The sequence below is a fragment of the Podarcis filfolensis genome, assembly GCF_964270895.1.
Source record: "Podarcis filfolensis genome assembly, chromosome: 10".
In the NCBI taxonomy this organism is placed as follows: domain Eukaryota; kingdom Metazoa; phylum Chordata; class Lepidosauria; order Squamata; family Lacertidae; genus Podarcis; species Podarcis filfolensis.
In genome coordinates this window covers 70,872,001-70,890,620 of record NC_139612.1, presented here as the reverse complement: position 1 = coordinate 70,890,620, position 18,620 = coordinate 70,872,001, and the positions used below count along the sequence as shown (strand labels likewise).

General features: G+C 47.1%; 1 protein-coding gene and 1 long non-coding RNA gene across 2 annotated transcripts in view; one reads left to right on the top strand and one right to left on the bottom strand.

Annotated features, from left to right (window-relative positions):
• The window catches only part of LOC310743172, a 204,632-nt gene that overhangs the window by 40,889 nt on the left and 145,123 nt on the right, over window positions 1-18,620 (bottom strand). The window lies entirely within an intron of this gene.
• The window catches only part of KCP (kielin cysteine rich BMP regulator), a 101,906-nt gene continuing 87,150 nt past the window's right edge, over window positions 3,865-18,620 (top strand). The window contains exons 1-3 of the mRNA XM_083572461.1: window positions 3,865-4,325; window positions 12,593-13,149; window positions 14,422-14,494. Coding sequence (XP_083428587.1) covers window positions 4,208-4,325; window positions 12,593-13,149; window positions 14,422-14,494 — 748 coding nt within the window. The 5' untranslated portion in view covers window positions 3,865-4,207. The remainder of the gene's footprint in view (window positions 4,326-12,592; window positions 13,150-14,421; window positions 14,495-18,620) is intronic.

Below are 18,620 nucleotides of genomic sequence, written 5' to 3'. Positions count from 1 at the left end.
GCATTGCTGTCTTGGAAGATGTTTAGTAGGGCCAATTCTGGGGTGATGCCTAATACTTGCAGCTACATGCCTCTTAAACAACCCAACAGTAAAATCAGCAGCAACTAGGCCCCTGACAACTTTCAAAAACCTCCTCCTAACAACAAAGGGAAACAGTAAAGGGATGGTATCCGCAATATACAAAATACTACTCCAAAATCCCACAACCCCCCTAGACCCAATAAAAAAACAATGGGAGAATGACATAGGCTATGAGATTAACCCCACTCAATGGACCAGAATGTGGGCGGTGCCTTTTCTGGCTGTGGAAGTTGCAAGCTGGATCTCAGTGTGTGGCTGGAAGGGAAGGCGGGGGGGGGGGGGGGGAGGGACAGCAAGGTGTGCAGGGAGGGGGGGAAACCCTTGCCCTGCCCCATTCTAACACACACTCATCCTGGGTAATAGGCTTTGCTAACAAAGAGGATTAGCAGACTGGAGCTATGGAGAGGTTAGAAACATCGCAGCTACTAAGGGGGCCAGCTGGGGGTCATTGTGTGAGTGGGGAGGGGTGGGTGGGTGGGAGGGAGGGAGCTCAGCTGTGATTCCATCTCCCCTCTGCCCCACGCTCAGGAGATGGGCTCAGTGGGAGGGGGGACTTTGGGGTTGGAACATCTCAGAAAGTCCGAGGTTGGATCCTGACCTCCTTCCAACACTACAATTCTTTTTTTCGATTTTTTAATTATTATTATTTTAACGTAACAAATTATTTTTTTATACGCCTGTTGTCTTTGTCCATAGAGTTTTCTTGGCAGGGATACTGGAGTGGCTTGCGGGTTCCTGCTCCAGGTGGATCACGTTTGGTCAGAACTATGACCTGTCCATCTTGGGTGGCCCTGCACGGCATAGCTCATAGCCCCTTCGCCACAACAAGGCAATTAAAAGACACATGCTTCTTGGGAGAAAAGCAATGACAAACCTAGACAGCATCTTAAAAAGCAGAGGCATCACCTTGCCAACAAAGGTCCGTATCATTAAAGCTATGGTTTTCCCAGTAGTGATGTACTATCGTTAGATAGTAAAATTCATATTCAATTGCTGTTTTAGGGGTTGTTTTTAGAAGTCTGGAACAGATTAATCCATTTTGCATGACTTTCTATGGGAAAGTGCACCTTGGTTTTGGAACGTTTCGGTTTTGGAACGGACTTCCGGAACGGATTAAGTTTGAGAACCAAGGTACCACTGTAATGAAAACTCACCAAAAACAGCTAGACAGTGCCGCATCTGTACACTAGGGGGCAGCAGCATTCCAAGCAGCCTTCAGCCCTGATGGACATATGTCAGTGTATTTTCTCCTGCTAGCCACTCCAGTAGCCAGTTGGGGTAGCCATATTTTTTTAGGCCCTGGGGGCTTTGCATTCAGAATGTGCAGCCTGATACACCAGCATTTTAATGAGGGTGCCAATACTTGTTGCAAACAAATTTATGCAAGCAACGCAGGGTTTTATTCCCAAGTATGCAATGAACCTAATACATCATCATCATCATTATTAGCTGATGGCACAACTGTGAATCGTGCACAATTTCTTCTCTCTCTTTTTCATGGGAGAGGAAGGAATCACACACACACCCTTTTGCTTTTGAGTATATTACGCAACCTCGAGCTCCAGTTGAGATGGAATTAGGAAATCAATAAGTCAATAAATCAATAAAATGTACATAAAGGGAGCCCTACTCACTGAGCCCAGTATCCTGTCTCTGATAGTGGTCAGCGGGATACTTACATGCTTGTTGTTGTTTAGTCGTTTAGTCGTGTCCGCCTCTTTGTGACCCCCTGGACCAGAGCATGCCAGGCACTCCTGTCTTCCACTGCCTCCCGCAGTTTGGTCAAACTCATGCTGGTAGCTTCGAGAACACTGTCCCACCATCTCGTCCTCTGTCATCCCCTTCTCCTTGCACCCTCCATCTTTCCCAACATCAGGGTCTTTTCCAGGGAGTCTTCTCTTCTCATTAGGTGGCCAAAGTCTTGGAGCCTCAGCTTCAGGATCTGTCCTTCCAATGAGCACTCAGGGCTGATTTCCTTCAGAATGGAGAGGTTTGATCTTCTTGCAGTCCATGGGACTCTCAAGAGTCTCCTCCAGCACCAGAATTCGAAAGCATCAATTCTGCGGCGATCAGCCTTCTTTATGGTCCAGCTCTCACTTCCATACATCACTACTGGGAAAACCATGGCTTTAACTATACGGACCTAGATCAAGTTGGTGGCCATCCTGTGGGAGGGAGTTCCATGGGTTAACTCTGTGCTGCGTAAAGAAGGAATGTACACAATAGTCCCCATGTGGTTGTCTCAAAAGTTTGCATAATGGCATTATGATACTGCTGCATGATCGAAAACCTAGGAGACTAATAATAATAATAATAATAATAATAATAATAATAATAAATGTATACCCCAACCATACATTTATTTATATTTTTATTGTATTAAAAATACAATAAATCATCAAACATTAAAAACTTCCCTAAACAGGGCTGCCTTCCAATGTCTTCTAAAAGTCGGGTAGTTGTTGTTCTCTTTGACATCTGGTGGGAGGGCGTTCCACAGGGCAGGCGCCACCACCGAGAAGGCCCTCTGCCTGGTTCCCTGTAACCTCACTTATCGCAGGAAGGGAGAATAGCTGTCAACGTTTCCCTTTTCCCCCCTCAATTTTTTTTATTGATTTTCACAAACTTATAAACATACAAACAAATAAACAAACAAACATAAATCATAATCTTATTAAAACTAATCTTATTAACATTGTTAAGCGACTTCCTTGTATCCCCCTAGTTGAATTTCAGTATATGTCATTTTAACGGTTTTCCAAATCCAAATTCTTATATAATTAACTTGATCGCTTAACCTGTTTCTTTCATATTCATTCAGCATTAAACATAATAATTCCTCATATTACATATTTAAATCCTAAGCCTATCTGGCAATTGCAAGCTTTTTCCAATTAATTTAACTTCACATATTTAACTAAATAGTCGTTCAGTTTCGTCCATTCTTCCTGATACTCCTCCTTCTGGTCACGGACTGGTCAGGTCGGCTAGCTCCGAGAAATCCATCATCTTCATCTGCCATTCTTCCACAGTTGGTACTTCTTGCAATTTCCACTTCTTAGCTAATAAGATTCGCGCAGCAGTTGTGGCATACAAAAATAATTTAACATCTTTCTTGGACAATTCCAAACCTGTCATTCCAAGAAGAAAGGCCTTTGGTTTCTTTATAAATGTATATTTCAGCATTTTTTTCAATTCATTATAAATCTTTTCCCAGAAGTCTTTCACCTTAGGGCACGTCCACCGCATATGGTAAAAAGTTCCTTCTTTTTCTTTACATTTCCAACATAGGTTATCACAGTTATGATAGATCTTTGCTAGTTTAACAGGAGTCAAGTGCTATCTATACATCATCAACATTTCCCTTTTTTAAAGGGAAATTCCCTTATTCCGAACAGGATTCCTCGCAAGAAAAGGGAAAAGTTGACAGCTATGGCCGAGGGAGCAGGCCTTCGCAGCTGGAACTCAGTTCGAATCCTGCTTGCGGGTTTCCCATGATGGACATGTGGTTGGCCAACACAGGATGCTGGAATAAATGAACCACAGGCCTCATCCAGCCGGCGTTTCTGATGCAGTGACGGATGGTGCCCATGGCTGCCTCCTGCGGGCGCGCGTTCCGCCGTTTAACCGTGCGCTCCTTTCCGCGCTCCTGCTGCTGCTTCTGATCCGGAGCCGGGATCCGCCTCGGGTTTTCGCTCCCACCCCGGGAGCTGCGGGTCCTGCCCGAGCCGAGCCTCTCTCTCCCCCTTGCTCCCCCCGTGGGGCGGTGTGGGGTGGGCGCAGCCCCGCATCGCCGGCGAAGGAGGAGCGGGGACGGGCTTGCACGGCGGCGGCGCCCATCCTCACCCAGCCCCTTTCCTTCTCCTCCTCCTTGAAGACCTTTCCCCTTCTCAAGACTCGCTGTGGGGAGGGGGCTGCTTGAGACCCCCATTCCCACCCCGGGAAGGGACCCTGCCCCCTCGCCGGAGCGCCCGCGGCGAACCTTCCGCGCCCGCGCGCATCTGGGCGCATCTGGCATCGCATCCCTCCGTCCATCTCCGCGGCTTCCTAGGGCTGGAGAGGAGCCCCTGCCCCATCGCCGCCACCTCTGGGTGCCCCCCACCGATGAATCTGGGGCGCAGGGGCCATGCCGGGGTGCTGGCAGCTCTACGCCGTCCAGTGGGCAGCGCTGGCCCTTCAGGGCGCCTGGCACAGCCTCCCGGGGGCCGCCCAGGAAACCCCCCTCCACTACTATGGGGACAACGGTGAGTCCGAGATCCTGGCTCTCTCTGGGGGTGGCACCTCTATTTTGGGAACCCCTAAGAATGGGGGGGTCTGATTCCTGAACCTTAGAGGGTTGGGCTAGATGACCTTTGGTGTTCCCTTCCAGTTCTACGGTTCTCTCATTCCGTGATCCTCTTGGAAACAGGGCAAGGAAACTTTTCTTCCAGAGCCTAGCCGGATTAGTCTATGCGTCCCTCTCCAGATCTTTGGGGTCCGTTCATTCACATGGCTTTACGGTTTGCAAAACTGGGTTATAGTCTGTGTTTTCCTCCAGTTTCTAAATCCTGAAATAGTAGCCAGGCGCCCCATCCCCATTCCACGTTTTTAAAGAAATCCATCTTTTCCCGTGGAACTCCCTGCCACTGGACATCCAGCATGCATCTCTGCTGTGCTCTTTTTGGTGCCTGCTAAAACAATATTTTTTTCTTAGCCAAGTCTACCCAGATATCTTGAATGTGGATCAGTGTGTTCAAATCTGCTTTTAGTTTCTTGCTTCTCTTAATTTCTTGAAAGAGAAATTTGGATATATTTCTTTTGCCCTTGGCTTTGAATAAGTTATATTTTGTATATTATGAATGTGACCTGCCAAAACGTCTTGACACTCGTCTGCATTCCCTCTTTATATTTATTTTTGAAGATGTTACACCTTTATTTTTGTTAAATTTCTTTTTAAAGTTTATGTGAGATGCCATTGAGGGAGTGTCTTCTCATGACAAATAACACTGTACAATCCTATATACAGGCGAATAAATTCTATTGGTTAAATGGATGGCAGGGTTTTGAGGTTGGCTGTGGACAGAAAAGGGGGAATATGTTGGGAGCTTAGATTTGTTCTGCAGTGTTGTTGTTATGCCTCTGAAGTTCTGATAACTCAACCATCTGTAACATACAATGCCTAGTAACCAGGTATTGCAACTTTAAAAAGTGGAAAGTGAAATATTTACCGTAATTTGAGGGTTGTCTGTTTGTTTGTTTGTTTGTTAAATTTCTATACAGCACTTCGTCCGAGGATCACAGGACAGTTTACATTTGCTTTTAGCTGTTTTTACTGGTTTTATTCTTTCTGGAAACTGCTGTCAGGTCCTGGGTTCAAATCTCCAGGACCTTCAGGCAAGGCTGGGTGAGTCCACTGCCCTGAAACCCTGACCAGCAGCTGCCAGCCAGTGCAAGCAGTATGAAGCTAGATGGACTACTGGATTTGCTCAGTATTGGACGGCTTTCTGTGTACCTCTTTGGAAAGATTCCTGGCTCAGTGCTAAGCTTGGCGTGCAGAATGTCCCAGGTTCAGACCCTGATGGTCTCTCCAGGCAGGACTAGCACAGGCCCCGCCTGAAACCTTGCTGAGCTGCTGAGCTGGATGAACCAGGAGTCTTCCTCGATGCAAGGCAGATCCCCATGTTCCACATTCAAAAGACATTCAATTTTTAAATGTGGCAGCATCTACACTGTGGAACTCCCTGCCTATTGATAGCAGGCAGTCACCTTCAAATCACTTTTTTTAGCACCTCCTAAAAACATTTTTATGGATGCGGGTGGTGCTGTGGGTTAAACCACAGAGCCTAGGACTTGCTGATCAGAAGGTCGGCGGTTCGAATCCCCAAAACAGGGTGAGCTCCTGTTGCTTGGTCCCAGCTCCTGCCAACCTAGCAGTTCGAAAGCACCTCAAAGTGCAAGTAGATCAATAGGTACCGCTCCGGCGGGAAGGTAAATGGTGTTTCCTTGCGCTGCTCTGGTTTGCCAGAAGCGGCTTAGTCATGCTGGCCACATGACCCGGAAGCTGTACGCCGGCTCCCTTGGCCAATAAAGCGAGATGAGCGCCACAACCCCAGAGTCGGCCACGACTGGACCTAATGGTCAGGGGTCCCTTTACCTTTACTAAAAACATTTTTGTTTAGACTAGCCTCTCCAGATGTTTACAGAGTTCGTGCAAGCTCTGTTTTTGGCCTATCATCATTTTAACTTCAAGAATGCATTAAATTATTGTTGCCGTTTTTTCTGGGTGGTAATTTTATTGCTTTATCTTATTTTGTGAAACATGTTGAAGGTTCCTTTTTATTGTTGAAAATAAATACAATTAAGCTGTGTACACATTTTACGAAATAAACAATAAATGTTTCCACGAACTCACAGAGGGAAATGGAACGTTTTCCTTTATGGGATTCAATTTTACTGGAGCCCAAACTGGCCCATTTTGCACTTAGATCATAGATCATAGGGCTGTGGATTTGGAAGGGACCCTAAGGATCATCTAGTCCAACCCCCCGCAATGCAGCAATCTTTTGCCCCATGTGAGACTCGAACCCACACCCTGAGGGTTTAGAGTCTCGTGCTCTACTGACTGAGCTATCCCAGTAACCAGACTCTTCTTTGGCGGCTGGATGGAAAAGCAACTGTTCGCATCTCCTCTTTGCTAGAGCACATGGGGCAGAACCTTCCTCTGTCCTCTGGGTTCCCTTCCCTGGGGAAAGAGGCAGGATCCAGCCAATTTTGCATTTAAGAGCATTCTTCTTCCCTTCCCGCTGGAGTCAATGAGACTTCAGACTGTTTCGCGTTCCCTGGATCAGGCACCAAAATAGCGAATTATGCCTGGACTTTTCCTCGCTCTCCTGAATGTTCAAAGATGCAGGACAGATAATAATAATAATAATAATAATAATAATAATAATAATAATAATAATAATTTATGTATACCCCGCTCTTCCCGGTTCAAAAAACCAGGCTCAAGGCGGCTAACAACAAATTTAAAACACTTTAATTATAAAAGCAGCATAAAATAGAGTATAAAAACATGATTAACAATAAAATTCAAAAATCATTTTTGGGGAAATAAGCCTTAGATAATCCCCAGGGCTAGCTGGCTGAATTGGTCCTACTTGGGCCAGCAAGGAGGCCAGGGAAGAATTAGCTGTGGGATCCCAGAGCGGGTGATCTTCATAGAAAGGGGAGGGGGAGGGAAGGAAGGGGAATAAAAGATCAGGCTAAGGACTTCCGGGTTGGCGCCATCGCCGAATGGCGGACTCCCTCCGAGCTCCGGAGGGAGTCTGCTCGGCAGGGGCTGGGTTCTACCGCACCGGCGATGCGGGGACCCTTAGAAACCACGGCCACGGAGGCCGTGGACATGGAGACTCGGCTTGCACCGTTAGCGCCCTCCCGACTCGTGAAGGAGCCTTTTTAAAGGCTACGGATCGGGTGCCGGGGAGAAGCGTGGTGCCTTGAGTTCTCTGCTTCCCCTGCTGAGCGAAGCCGCATGCCATTCGGCGGAGAGCGCTGACTTCTTCCATTGAAAATTCGGACTTTTCAACAACAACCCGTGAGTAAATTTGGAAATCGGGTTCAAAAGGAGGAAAAAAAAATTTTTTTTTTCGAATTGGATACGAGCGGGGGGGATCCAAAAAGGAAGTCAGTCCCCTCCCTATTGTAAACTTTCCAAAACAAGGACGGGGAAACCAAGACCCAAAAAGGCTTGCATTGCTGATAAAAATCCAAAATTTCACGATGGGGAACTACAAGAACTGTGCTGGAGGAGGAACTGGAGAAGGGAAACGCAACCCCCCCCCCTGGGAACCGGGGTGACTGAAGAGAGAGCCTGGTGAAAGGAGTCGGAGATCTTGACAGCTGTCAAAATAGCTGTCAAAGTCGAAAAGCGGAGTGGATTTTATTATGAGAACTTGGCTGGTTAAATTTGATACAATTTGCTACAACTTGTTAAAATTTGGATACAAAATGGCGAATATGGATAACAAATTGACTTTTGGATTAGAGGAAACAAAGATACAACAATCCCCCTTGAGGAGTTTCGGGACATTACAAGGATTGGGAAAGTGGAAAAACACCAATGGAACTTTACAGGACTGGTTATCTTCTGGGAAAGCTGCAAAACGGAAATAACATCTCGTCTTCAGGGTGTTTTCTTTTTTGTTTTTTTAAAGGAGACAATAGATTTTTCTATTGAAGAAAGGAAGGGACTGAACGTAAGGTTTTGCCCCTGAATAACAACCATCCCTGCAGACTTACCAAACTTTCGAACTACAACGTTTTAGCAGCGGAACAAAGGGAAATTAGACTACAACCTGGAAAGAACAATGGAGGGAGTTCTATTACAGTTTTATTAAAGACTGAAGTTAAAGTTTTGGAAAATAATGATAATAATAATAATTTTGATTTTCAAAAAAATTTATTTTTAATTTTAAAAAAGAAAAAGCCAGCAAGGAGTTGGGGAAAAGTTGTGATTTATGGTCTTAAGAATTCCAGGCAGACACCAGGGGTTGATGGTCAGGGGGAAATTAAACCGGGGACAGGGGGGGGAGAACTAAAACTCCAAAGGCTTGCCAACTTGGTTATTTTTTGCTGAATTGGTCTATTATTCATTATATTTTTTTTATTCTCTACCTTTTCTGTTTCTATTATCTGGGGTGCTTCTTTTATTAAAAAATGGAAATTGTGGAATGACATGGGGTGGGTCTTGGGGAAAGAACACTGGGTTTTTTTTTTTTCTTTTTTTTACTGTAAAACAAATTAAGTTTCAATTTGAATGGGGAACTTGTTTGGCCAACAATATGAAAGGGGAATATGGTAGGGGTGGGGGAAGGGGGGAGTCCCGTAAAGTGATATTTTTTGTATTTTTGAAAAATTTTAATAAATATTATTTAAAAAAAAAAAATAAAAGATCAGGCTAAATTCAAATTGAAAGCCAGGCGGAATAGCTCTGTCTTACAGGCCCGGCGGAAGGAGGTTACATCCTGAAGGGCCCTGGTCTCATGGGACAGAGCAGTCCACCAGGTTGGAGCCATCACTGAGAAGGCCCTGGCCCTGGGGGAGGATAATCTGACTTCCTTAGGGCCCAGGACCTCTAAACTATGATTATTCATGGACCTTAAGGTCCTCTGCGGGGCAGACCAGGAGAGGCGGTCCCGTAAATACGAGGGCCCTAAGCCACAAAGGGCTTTAAAAGTCAAAACCAGCACCCTGAACCTGACCCAATACTCCACCGGGAGCCAGTGCAACTGGTAAAGCACTGGGTGAATATACTCCCATGGCAGGGACCCCGTGAGGAGCCTTGCTGCAGCATTCTGCACCCGCTGGAGTTTCTGGGGCAGCCCTGCGTAGAGCGAATTACAGTAGTCAAGCCTGGAGCTGACCGTCACATGGATCACTGTGGCTAGGTCAGGGTGGGAAAGGTAAGGGTAAAAGGTCAAGGTGAAAGGACCCCTGATCATTAGGTCCAGTCGTGGCCGACTCTGGGGTTGCGGCGCTCATCTCGCTTTACTGGCCGAGGGAGCCGGCGTACAGCTTCCGGGTCATGTGGCCAGCATGACTAAGCCGCTTCTGGCGAACCAGAGCAGCGCACGGAAACACTGTTTACCTTCCTGCCGCAGTGGTACCTATTTATCTACTTGCACTTTGAGGTGCTTCGAACTGCTAGGTTGGCAGGAGCAGGGACCGAGCAACGGGAGCTCACCCTGTCATGGGGATTTGAACCGCTGACCTTCCCAAGTCCTAGGCTCTGTGGTTTAACCCACAGTGCCACCCGTGTCTCCATAAAAGTAAGGGACCAACTGCTTAATGGTGTCTTTCTGGTTCCCGTGGCTTGCAAACAGCTTTACAATGCAAGGGGGGGAAGAGGTACGAAAATATTGGCAGCGGCTGGGGCAGGGTTTCACTTCTGTCTTTTCTCAGTCCACTCACCCAACTCCAGGCCGAGAGTTGACCACATATTCCAAAGGCCACTCGGCGTGCGGGGCCTAGACGCTCTCTCTCCTCCCCCCACATTCCAGTCTGCCTCCCCCCAGTTCCATTGGAGCAGCCCCAGCTGTTCTTAATTAAACTGGGATCAGGAGGGGTTTTCTGGGAAAAGCGCCCAGGCACCACTCAGTCCCGGCCGAGCTCTCGACAAAGGAGCGTCGCCTTTTGCACACGGAAGTTATGTGGGCCGGGGGACGCATCTGCCCGCAAATGATTCACAGTGACAGCCCCGGACTTTGGGGTTTTTTTTTTGCAAATCCAGCAGAGGGACATACGAAAGGCATGCACAGATGTGCGCCCAGTGTCACAGCTGGCTTGGGAGAGTCTCCTTCACCATCTCTCTCGCGCACAGGGCGCCACATCGATGTGGCAAGCGTTTCTGCCGCGCGGACACAAGAACATCGGAAGAGGCCTGCAGGATCTACTCATAGCTGTCAACTTTTCCCTTTTCTTGCGAGGAATCCTATTCGGAATAAGGGAATTTCCCCTTAAAAAAAGGGAAACGTTGACAGCTATGGATCTAGTTCAGCATCCTGTTATCACAGTGGCCAAGCAGATGCGCAAGCAGGATTCGAACGCAAGACCCCTCTCCTTTCCTGCAGCTTCCAAAATCTGTTGGGTTTTTTTAATAAAAAAATTTATTCATTTTTCTTTTTCATTCATTACATACATCTCAATTTCTTAACATTCACTATATATTCCCCTCTCCCTCCCCTCCAGGGCTTTCCCCAACTTCCGCTTCTGGTTTGTTTCTCTTTTCACCCACTTTGCTATCTCCTAACAGAAAAAGTTATTAATAACATAACATCAAGCCTAAAAACATAAAAATAAAAGTAAATACAGTGGTACCTCTGGATGCGAACAGGATCCATTCTAGAGCCCCGTTCACACCCGGAAGCGAACGCAACCCGTGCAAGCATGTCTGCGGGTCTTGATTCGCCACTTCCGCACATGCGCATGACGTCATTTTGAGCGTTTGCGCATGCGCGAGCGGCAAAACCCAGAATTAATGTGCTCCGTTACTTCCGGGTCGCCGTGGAGCGAACCTGAAAATGCTCAACCTGAAGCACATTTAACCCGAGGTATGACTGTACAGTATAATATTTCACTATTTTCTAAACATTTTCTAGTACTAATAATGTGAATGTTTATTTGAATCCTGCCATCAAGTCTATTGACTTCCTTTGTTTCTGCAAATATAATATAAACTGTTCCCATTCTTTTTCAAAGTCGCTGTTGTCTTTTCCTCTTAATCTGTCATTTTTTGCCAGTTCTGGATAGTTCATCAACTTCTCTTGCCGTTGTTCTTTAGTTGGTATTCCTCCAGTCTTCTGATTTTGTGCAGTCAACGTTTTCGCTGCTTGCAGTGGCATACATATATAAAGTCCTCGTTTCTTTTGGTATGTCTTGGCCTAAAATACCTGGCAAAAAAGGCTTCTGGTTTTTTGCGGCTTCCAAAATCTGGTGGTCAGAAGCATTGCCGCCTCTGAGCAAAGTAGCCCCTTCTGATCCTCTTTCAAAGACATCCAATTTGGTGATCTTCACTGCCTCCTGAAAGAGTGAGTTCCACAGTTTAACGACGTGCTTCACAAATGATAGAATCATAGAGTTGTAGAGCTAGAAGGGACCACAAGGTTTCACCTAGTCCCACCTCCTGCAATGAAGGAATCTTTTGCCTAAACGTGGGACTCAAACCCTCAACCCTGAGTCTGGTGCTCTGCCAGTTGAGTTAGAAGGACTGTCTTTTATCTACGGGACCACCTCTCCTGGTCTGCCCCGCAGAGGACCTTAAGGTCCATGAATAACCATAGTTTAGAGGTCCCTGAGGAAGTCAGACTATCCTCCACCAGGGCCAGGGCCTTCTCAGTGATGGCTCCGACCTGGTGGAATGCTCTGTCCCATGAGACCAGGGCCCTGCAGGATTTAACCTCCTTCCATCGGGAAGGAAAAGAGGGAAGACGGGGTGCAGCAAAGGGGTTGGAGGGGAAATACCACGGGAAAAGGGATGGAAAAATAATTTTAAAAATAATAATTTTTTATTTATACCCCGCTCATCTGGCTGGGTTTCCCCAGCCACTCTGGGCGGCTTCCAACCGAATATTAAATACAATACAGCGTCAGACCTTAAAAACTTCCCTAAACAGGGCTGCCTTCAGATGTCTTCTACACGTCAGGTAGTTGTTTATTTCCTTGACATCTGATGGGAGGGCGTTCCACAGGGCGGGCGCCACCACCGAGAAGGCCCTCTGCCTGGTTCCCTGTAACCTCGCTTCTCGCAATGAGGGAACTGCCAGAAGGCCCTCGGAGCTGGACCTCAGTGTCCGGGCTGAATGATGGGGGTGGAGATGCTCCTTTATGGATACAGGACCTGATCATGTATTGGAATTTTATACGGCATTTGTGGAAATCTAATAAAATAGATTTGAAAAATAAAGGAATAGATAAATAGATATTAAATCTTCCTCCTCCACCTCATCTCTCTCCCTCTCTCTTTTTATTTTTGCAGTCATTGACCTGCTGGAGGCCCTCAACGTCACCCGCTCTGTTGTGGGGGTCACCAAGGCCAAGGGTCCTGATCCGGGCGTGCCGGCCTGGAAGTTCCGCCAGCGGGTGCCCCACCTGACTCTCCCCTGGGACTATTCCGTCTACCTGCTGTCCACGGTTCAAGCGGCCCTCGGCTTCCACTTTGTGGCCCGCCAGAGCCGCGCCTCGGAAGGGACCCTCGTCTCCCTGGTCTCGCCGGCCGCCACCAAGCGGGACGGCCGCCCCCTTCTGCAGCTGGTGTCCAGCACCCGGTCCGGCCGGCTGCGCCTCGACTACCGTGCTGTCCACAACATGGAGCCGGCCTCCTTGGTCTTCCCCGGGAGCAACCCCTTTGCCCACGGTCTCTGGGTACGGCTGGCCCTCCATCTGGAGCCGCAACGCATCTCACTCTTTGTCGACTGCCAGGAGCCCGTCGTCTTCGAGAAAGGCGGCGGCGAGGAGGTGCTGAGCCTCATCCTGCCCCTGGACCTGCAGGTCACCTTTGCCAGTTTGGAAGGAGACAAGGCCAGCAAGTTCCTGGTAAGTTGGCAACGCGATGCTCCCGAATGCCAGTACCTGCCAACCGGGTGAAAGCTGTTTCCTAGTTCTGCTGGATCTCTCTCTTTTCTTTCTTTTTAAAAATATTTTTTATTAAATACAGTGGTACCTCGGATTACATACGCTTCAGGTTACAGACTCTGCTAACCCAGATATAGTGCTTCAGGTTAAGAACTTTGCTTCAGGATAAGAACAGAAATCGTGCTCTGGTGGCACGGCGGCAGCAGGAGGCCCCATTAGCTAAAGTGGTGCTTCAGGTTAAGAACAGACCTCCAGAATGAATTTAGTACTTAACCCGAGGTACCACTGTAATAATAATAATAATAATAATAATAATAATAATAATAATAATAATAAAAAATTATACCCCACCCATCTGGCTGGCTTTCCCCAGCCACTCTGGGCGGCTTCCAACAGAATGTTAAAATACAGTAATCTATTAAACATTAAAAACTTCCCTGAACAGGGCTGCCTTCAGATGTCTTCTAAAAGTCTGGTAGTTATTTTTCTCTTTGACATCTGGTGGGAGGGTGTTCCACAGGGTGGGTGCCACCACCAAGAAGGCCTCCTGCCTGGTTCCCTATAACTTGGCTTCTCACAGGGAGGGAACGGCCAGAAGGCCCTCAAAGCTGGACCTCAGTGTCCCGGCTGAACGATGGGGGTGGAGATGCTCCTTCGGGTATACTGGACCGAGGCCATTTAGGACTTTAAAGTACCAACACTTTGAATTGTGCTTGGAAACGTACTGGGAGGCAATGTAGGTCTTTCAAGACTGGTGTTATATAGTCTCAATGGCCGCTCCCAGTCACCAGTCTAGCTGCCGCATTCTGGATTAGTTGTAGTTTCCGGGTCAGCTTCAAAGGTAACCCCACATAGAGCGCGTTGCAGTAGTCCAAGCGGAAGATAACCAGAGCATGCACCTCTCTGGCGAGACAGTCTGCAGGCAGGGAGGGTCTCATCCTGCGTACCAGATGGAGCTGGTAGACAGCTGCCCTGGACACAGAACTGACCTGCGCCTCCATGGACAGCTGTGAGTCCAAAATGACTCCCAGGCTGCTCACCTGGTCCTTCAGGGGCACAGTTACCCCATTCAGGACCAGGGAGTCCTCCACACCTGCCCGCCTCCTGTCCCCCAAAAACAGGTTCTATTATTCTGGGGCTTGATTTTAACAAAACCACGTCTTTCTCAATTCATACCGCCACAAGGCATTTTTAGGGTGGCTTTATTTTATTTTATTTCTTTTCATTTTGCAGGGCTACTGGCAGACAGCAGAGATTTCGCCCAGTGGCTTCCCCCACCGTCCCTGGCACTGCGAGAACCTGCCAGGTAAGAGCTGGGGACATTGGGTGACATCCCGGTTTGTCTGCGCAGGCGTTGGCTGAGACGCCCTTGGCCAACCTGCCACACTTGAGGCCTTTTGGACTACAATTCCCATCAGCCCAGTCCAGAAACGGTGGGCTGATGGAAGCACGTCTGGACTCATAGTCCAGAAAATCTGGGAGCTGGGTATGTTTAGCCTGGAAATGAGAAGACCGAAAGGTCATTTTTAAACTGAGATTCCTGCATTGTAGGGGGGGTTGGACTAGATGACCCGGGGCGCGTGATCCCTTCCACCTCTACAATTTTATCATTCTTCATCCGCTCGGAATGGAGTTAAAAAAAATATTCTGTTAAGCTTTCCATATATATCATGATCACGTTCTATTACATAATTCTGTAACCTGAAACCTTGCTCAAACTGAGTATCAACCTCCTTCCCTCCTACCTCTTTCTGACTTCCAGATATCTTTCCTGGATTCTTAGCCTTTCTACAACCACTCTTTTACCTGCTATCTTCTTTTTGTACTTCACCTCATTATATGTAAATCAGTTTCTTATATTCACATTACAAAACATTTCAGCTTAAACCTACAAACGTTTTCAGATGTTTACTACGCTCTTTCATATATGATATACCGTATTTTTCGCTGTATAGGACGCACTTTTTCCCCTCCAAAAATGAAGGGGAAATGTGTGTGCGTCTTATGGAGCGAATGCAGGCTCCTTGGCTTCAGTGATAGCAACGCGAAGCCTCCGAAGCGCAGAGGGAGCGCTCCCCCCGTGCTCTGGAGGCTTCGCGTTGCTTTCGCTGAAGCCGTCTGAAGCCCCCGGAGCACAGCAGGAACTCCCACTGTTCTCCGGAGGCTTCAGGCAGCTATCCGCAATCCTTTGGTGCGCAGTAGGAGTTCCCGCTGCGCTCCGAAGGCTTGGGGATGGCCGCCTGAAGGCTGGAGAGCGAGAGGGGTCTGTGCACACCGATCCCTCTTGCTCTCCAGGCTTCGCTTCGCTGGAGAGGTGCTGCACAGTTTCCCCTCTCTGCGCAGCGCCCCTTCAGCGAAGCGGGAGGAGAAATGGAAGGGGCTCTGTTTCTCCTGCCGCTTTGCTGAAGGGGCGCTGAGCAGAGAGGGGGAGAATTTTTTTCCCCCTCTTCTCGCCATCCTATGGTCTGGTGCATCCTATAGAGTGAAAAATACTGTAAATTTGCTGCAGTCCTTTTGAAACAGTTTGTTGCGCTGATTCCATATTTCCCCGTCAGCTTTGCCAGTTCTACGTATTCCACCCTCTTACTCTGCCGTTCCTCCAATGTTGGAATTACCTGATATTTCCATTTCTGAGCTAGAAGTATCCTTGCAGCCGTTGTGGCGTACATAAACAAATTTACATCTTTTTTAGGAATATCCTCTCCAACTAAACGTAACAGAATTGTCTTTGCTCCGCTCGTAATGGAGTTGGTGGGAACTGGGAAGCAAAGTAGCGAGACATCAAAGCGGCCCGCTGACTTTGGGAACTGTTATGTACTGAGTTGAATAGGATCCAAAAGGCAGCAGTCTGATTGGCCCTAGAACAATAGGATTCAGAATGCAGCAGTCTGATTGGTCCTAGAACAATAGGATTCAGAATGCAGCAGTCTGATTGGTTCTAGAACAATAGGATTCAGAATGCAGCAGTCTGATTGGTTCTAGAACAATAGGATTCAGAATGCAGCAGTCTGATTGGCCCTAGAACAATAGGATTCAGAATGCAGCAGTCTGATTGGTCCTACAACAATAGGATCCGGAATGCAGCAGTCTCATTGGCCCTAGAACAATAGGATTCAGAATGCAGCAGTCTGATTGGTCCTAGAACAATAGGATCCGGGATGCAGCAGTCTGATTGGTCCTAGAACAATAGGATTCAGAATGCAGCAGTCTGATTGGTCCTAGAACAATAGGATTCAGAATGCAGCAGTCTGATTGGTCCTAGAACAATAGGATCCGGAATGCAGCAGTCTGATTGTTCCTAGAACAATAGAGTCCAGAATGCAGCAGTCTGATTGGTCCTAGAACAATAGGGTCCAGAATGCAGCAGTCTGATTGGTCCACAGGAGCCACCCAATCCAGCTCCAGGTGGAAGTGAATCCGCAACCTGATTGGCCTACAGGTGAATCCCGGAATTAGCCAATCACGTGGGGCCCATTGTAGAAAATAAACCAGACATGTATATAAACCAGACATTCTGGGGGAACTTCCATTCCTCCCCACCACTATGAGCTGAATAAAGAGCATGAAATCCACTCTCGACTCCAAGTATATTTCAAACTCCCATCAACCCAGTCCAGCACAGAGTTGTATGAAATGGTGGCTGATGGAAGCACGTCTGGAGTCGTAGTCCAGAACATCTGGGAGCTGGGTATGTTTAGCTTGGAAATGAGAAGACCGAAAGGTGGTTTTTAAACTGAGATTCCTGCATTGCAGCGGGGTTGGACTAGATGACCCGGGGCGGGTGATCCCTTCCATCTCTACAATTTTATCATTCTTCATCCGCTCGGAATGGAGTTGGTGGGAATGGGGAAGCAAAGAAATAAGACATCAAAGCAATCCGCTGACTTTGGGAACGTTCTTGCCATGTCAAGCCTTCGACATCTGTGCAAAGAGCAGGAATTAGCCGTGCCAGATGTTCCCTGTCCTGGGCGGGTACAATTTGTGGGCCTTGGAAGGGCTCCAGCTGTTGGGAGAGGAGGGGCTGACATCTGGAATAGAGTGGGAAAGGAGTGGGGGCGATCTGTCTGGAGGGAGGTGACGAAGGGGCTTGATGTTTTTCTCTGTTCCCGAGCCAAGCAAATGGCGTGTTGGAGAGATCTCTCTCTGGGGCTTTGCAAATGATCCATTTATTTTCTATGCTAAGTATTATAGCTGTTAAGGACATGACATAAGAACAAGAGAAGCGGTTGCTAGATCAGTTCAATGGCCCATTGAGTCCAACATCCTGTTTTCTTTTTTCTTTCTTCTTTCCCCCCAAAATTTTTTATTCATTTTATGACACAAATAAACAATACAAACAAATTCTTGTCTTATCCTTATTTTTTCTGAACATTGTTAGGTGAGCTTCCCCAAGGCCCTCCTATCTGATTTTCATTTTACTTCATCTTTAACAGTTTCATATATCATAATTTTTAACCATTTTTAAATCACACTTACTTTTACCATAAAAATCTTCACATTTTATCACTTACAAATAATACTATTTTAAAATACACTATCTTCTGCTTCTAACCCTACAGCCTATATCCACTTCCAGAGCTATTCTAAGATTTAAATATTAACATATTTTTTCAAATATTCTTTAAACTTCTTCCAGTCTTTTTCCACCGTCTCTTCTCTCTGGTCTCAGAGTCTCCCGGTCAGTTCAGCAATTTGCATATAGTCCATCATCTTCATCTGCCATTCTTCTATAGCTGGTAAATCTTGTTTCTTCCAATTCTTCGCTAGTAATATTCTCGCAGCTGTTGTGGCATACAGAAAAAAAGTAACATCCTTTTTGGGGATTTCTCCCCCCACTATACCAGGTAAAAAGGCTTCTGGTTTCTTAATAAATATGTTTTTCAACACTTTATTCAGTTCATTATAAATCCTTTCCCAGAAGTATTTTACCTTGGGGCACGTCCACCACATGTGGTGAAAGGTTCCTTCTTTTTCCTTACATTTCCAGCATTTATTATCATGAGTATGATACATTTTTGCTAGGTTCACTGGTGTTAAATACTATCTGTACATCATTAGCATCAAATTTTCTCTTAATACATTAAAGGCAAAGGTAAAGGGACCCCTGACCATTAGGTCCAGTCGTGACCGACTCTGGGGTTGTGGTGCTCATCTCGCTTTACTGGCCGAGGGAGCCGGCGTACAGCTTCTGGGTCATGTGGCCAGCATGACTAAGCCGCTTCTGGTGAACCAGAGCAATGCACAGAAATGCCATTTACCTTCCCGCCAGAGTGGTACCTATTTATCTACTTGCACTTTGACGTACTTTTGAACTGCTAGGTTGGCAGGAGCTGGGAGAGAGCAACGGGAGCTCACCCCATCGCAGGGATTCGAACCGCCGACCTTCTGATCGGCAAGTCCTAGGCTCTGTGGTTTAACCCACAGCGCCACCC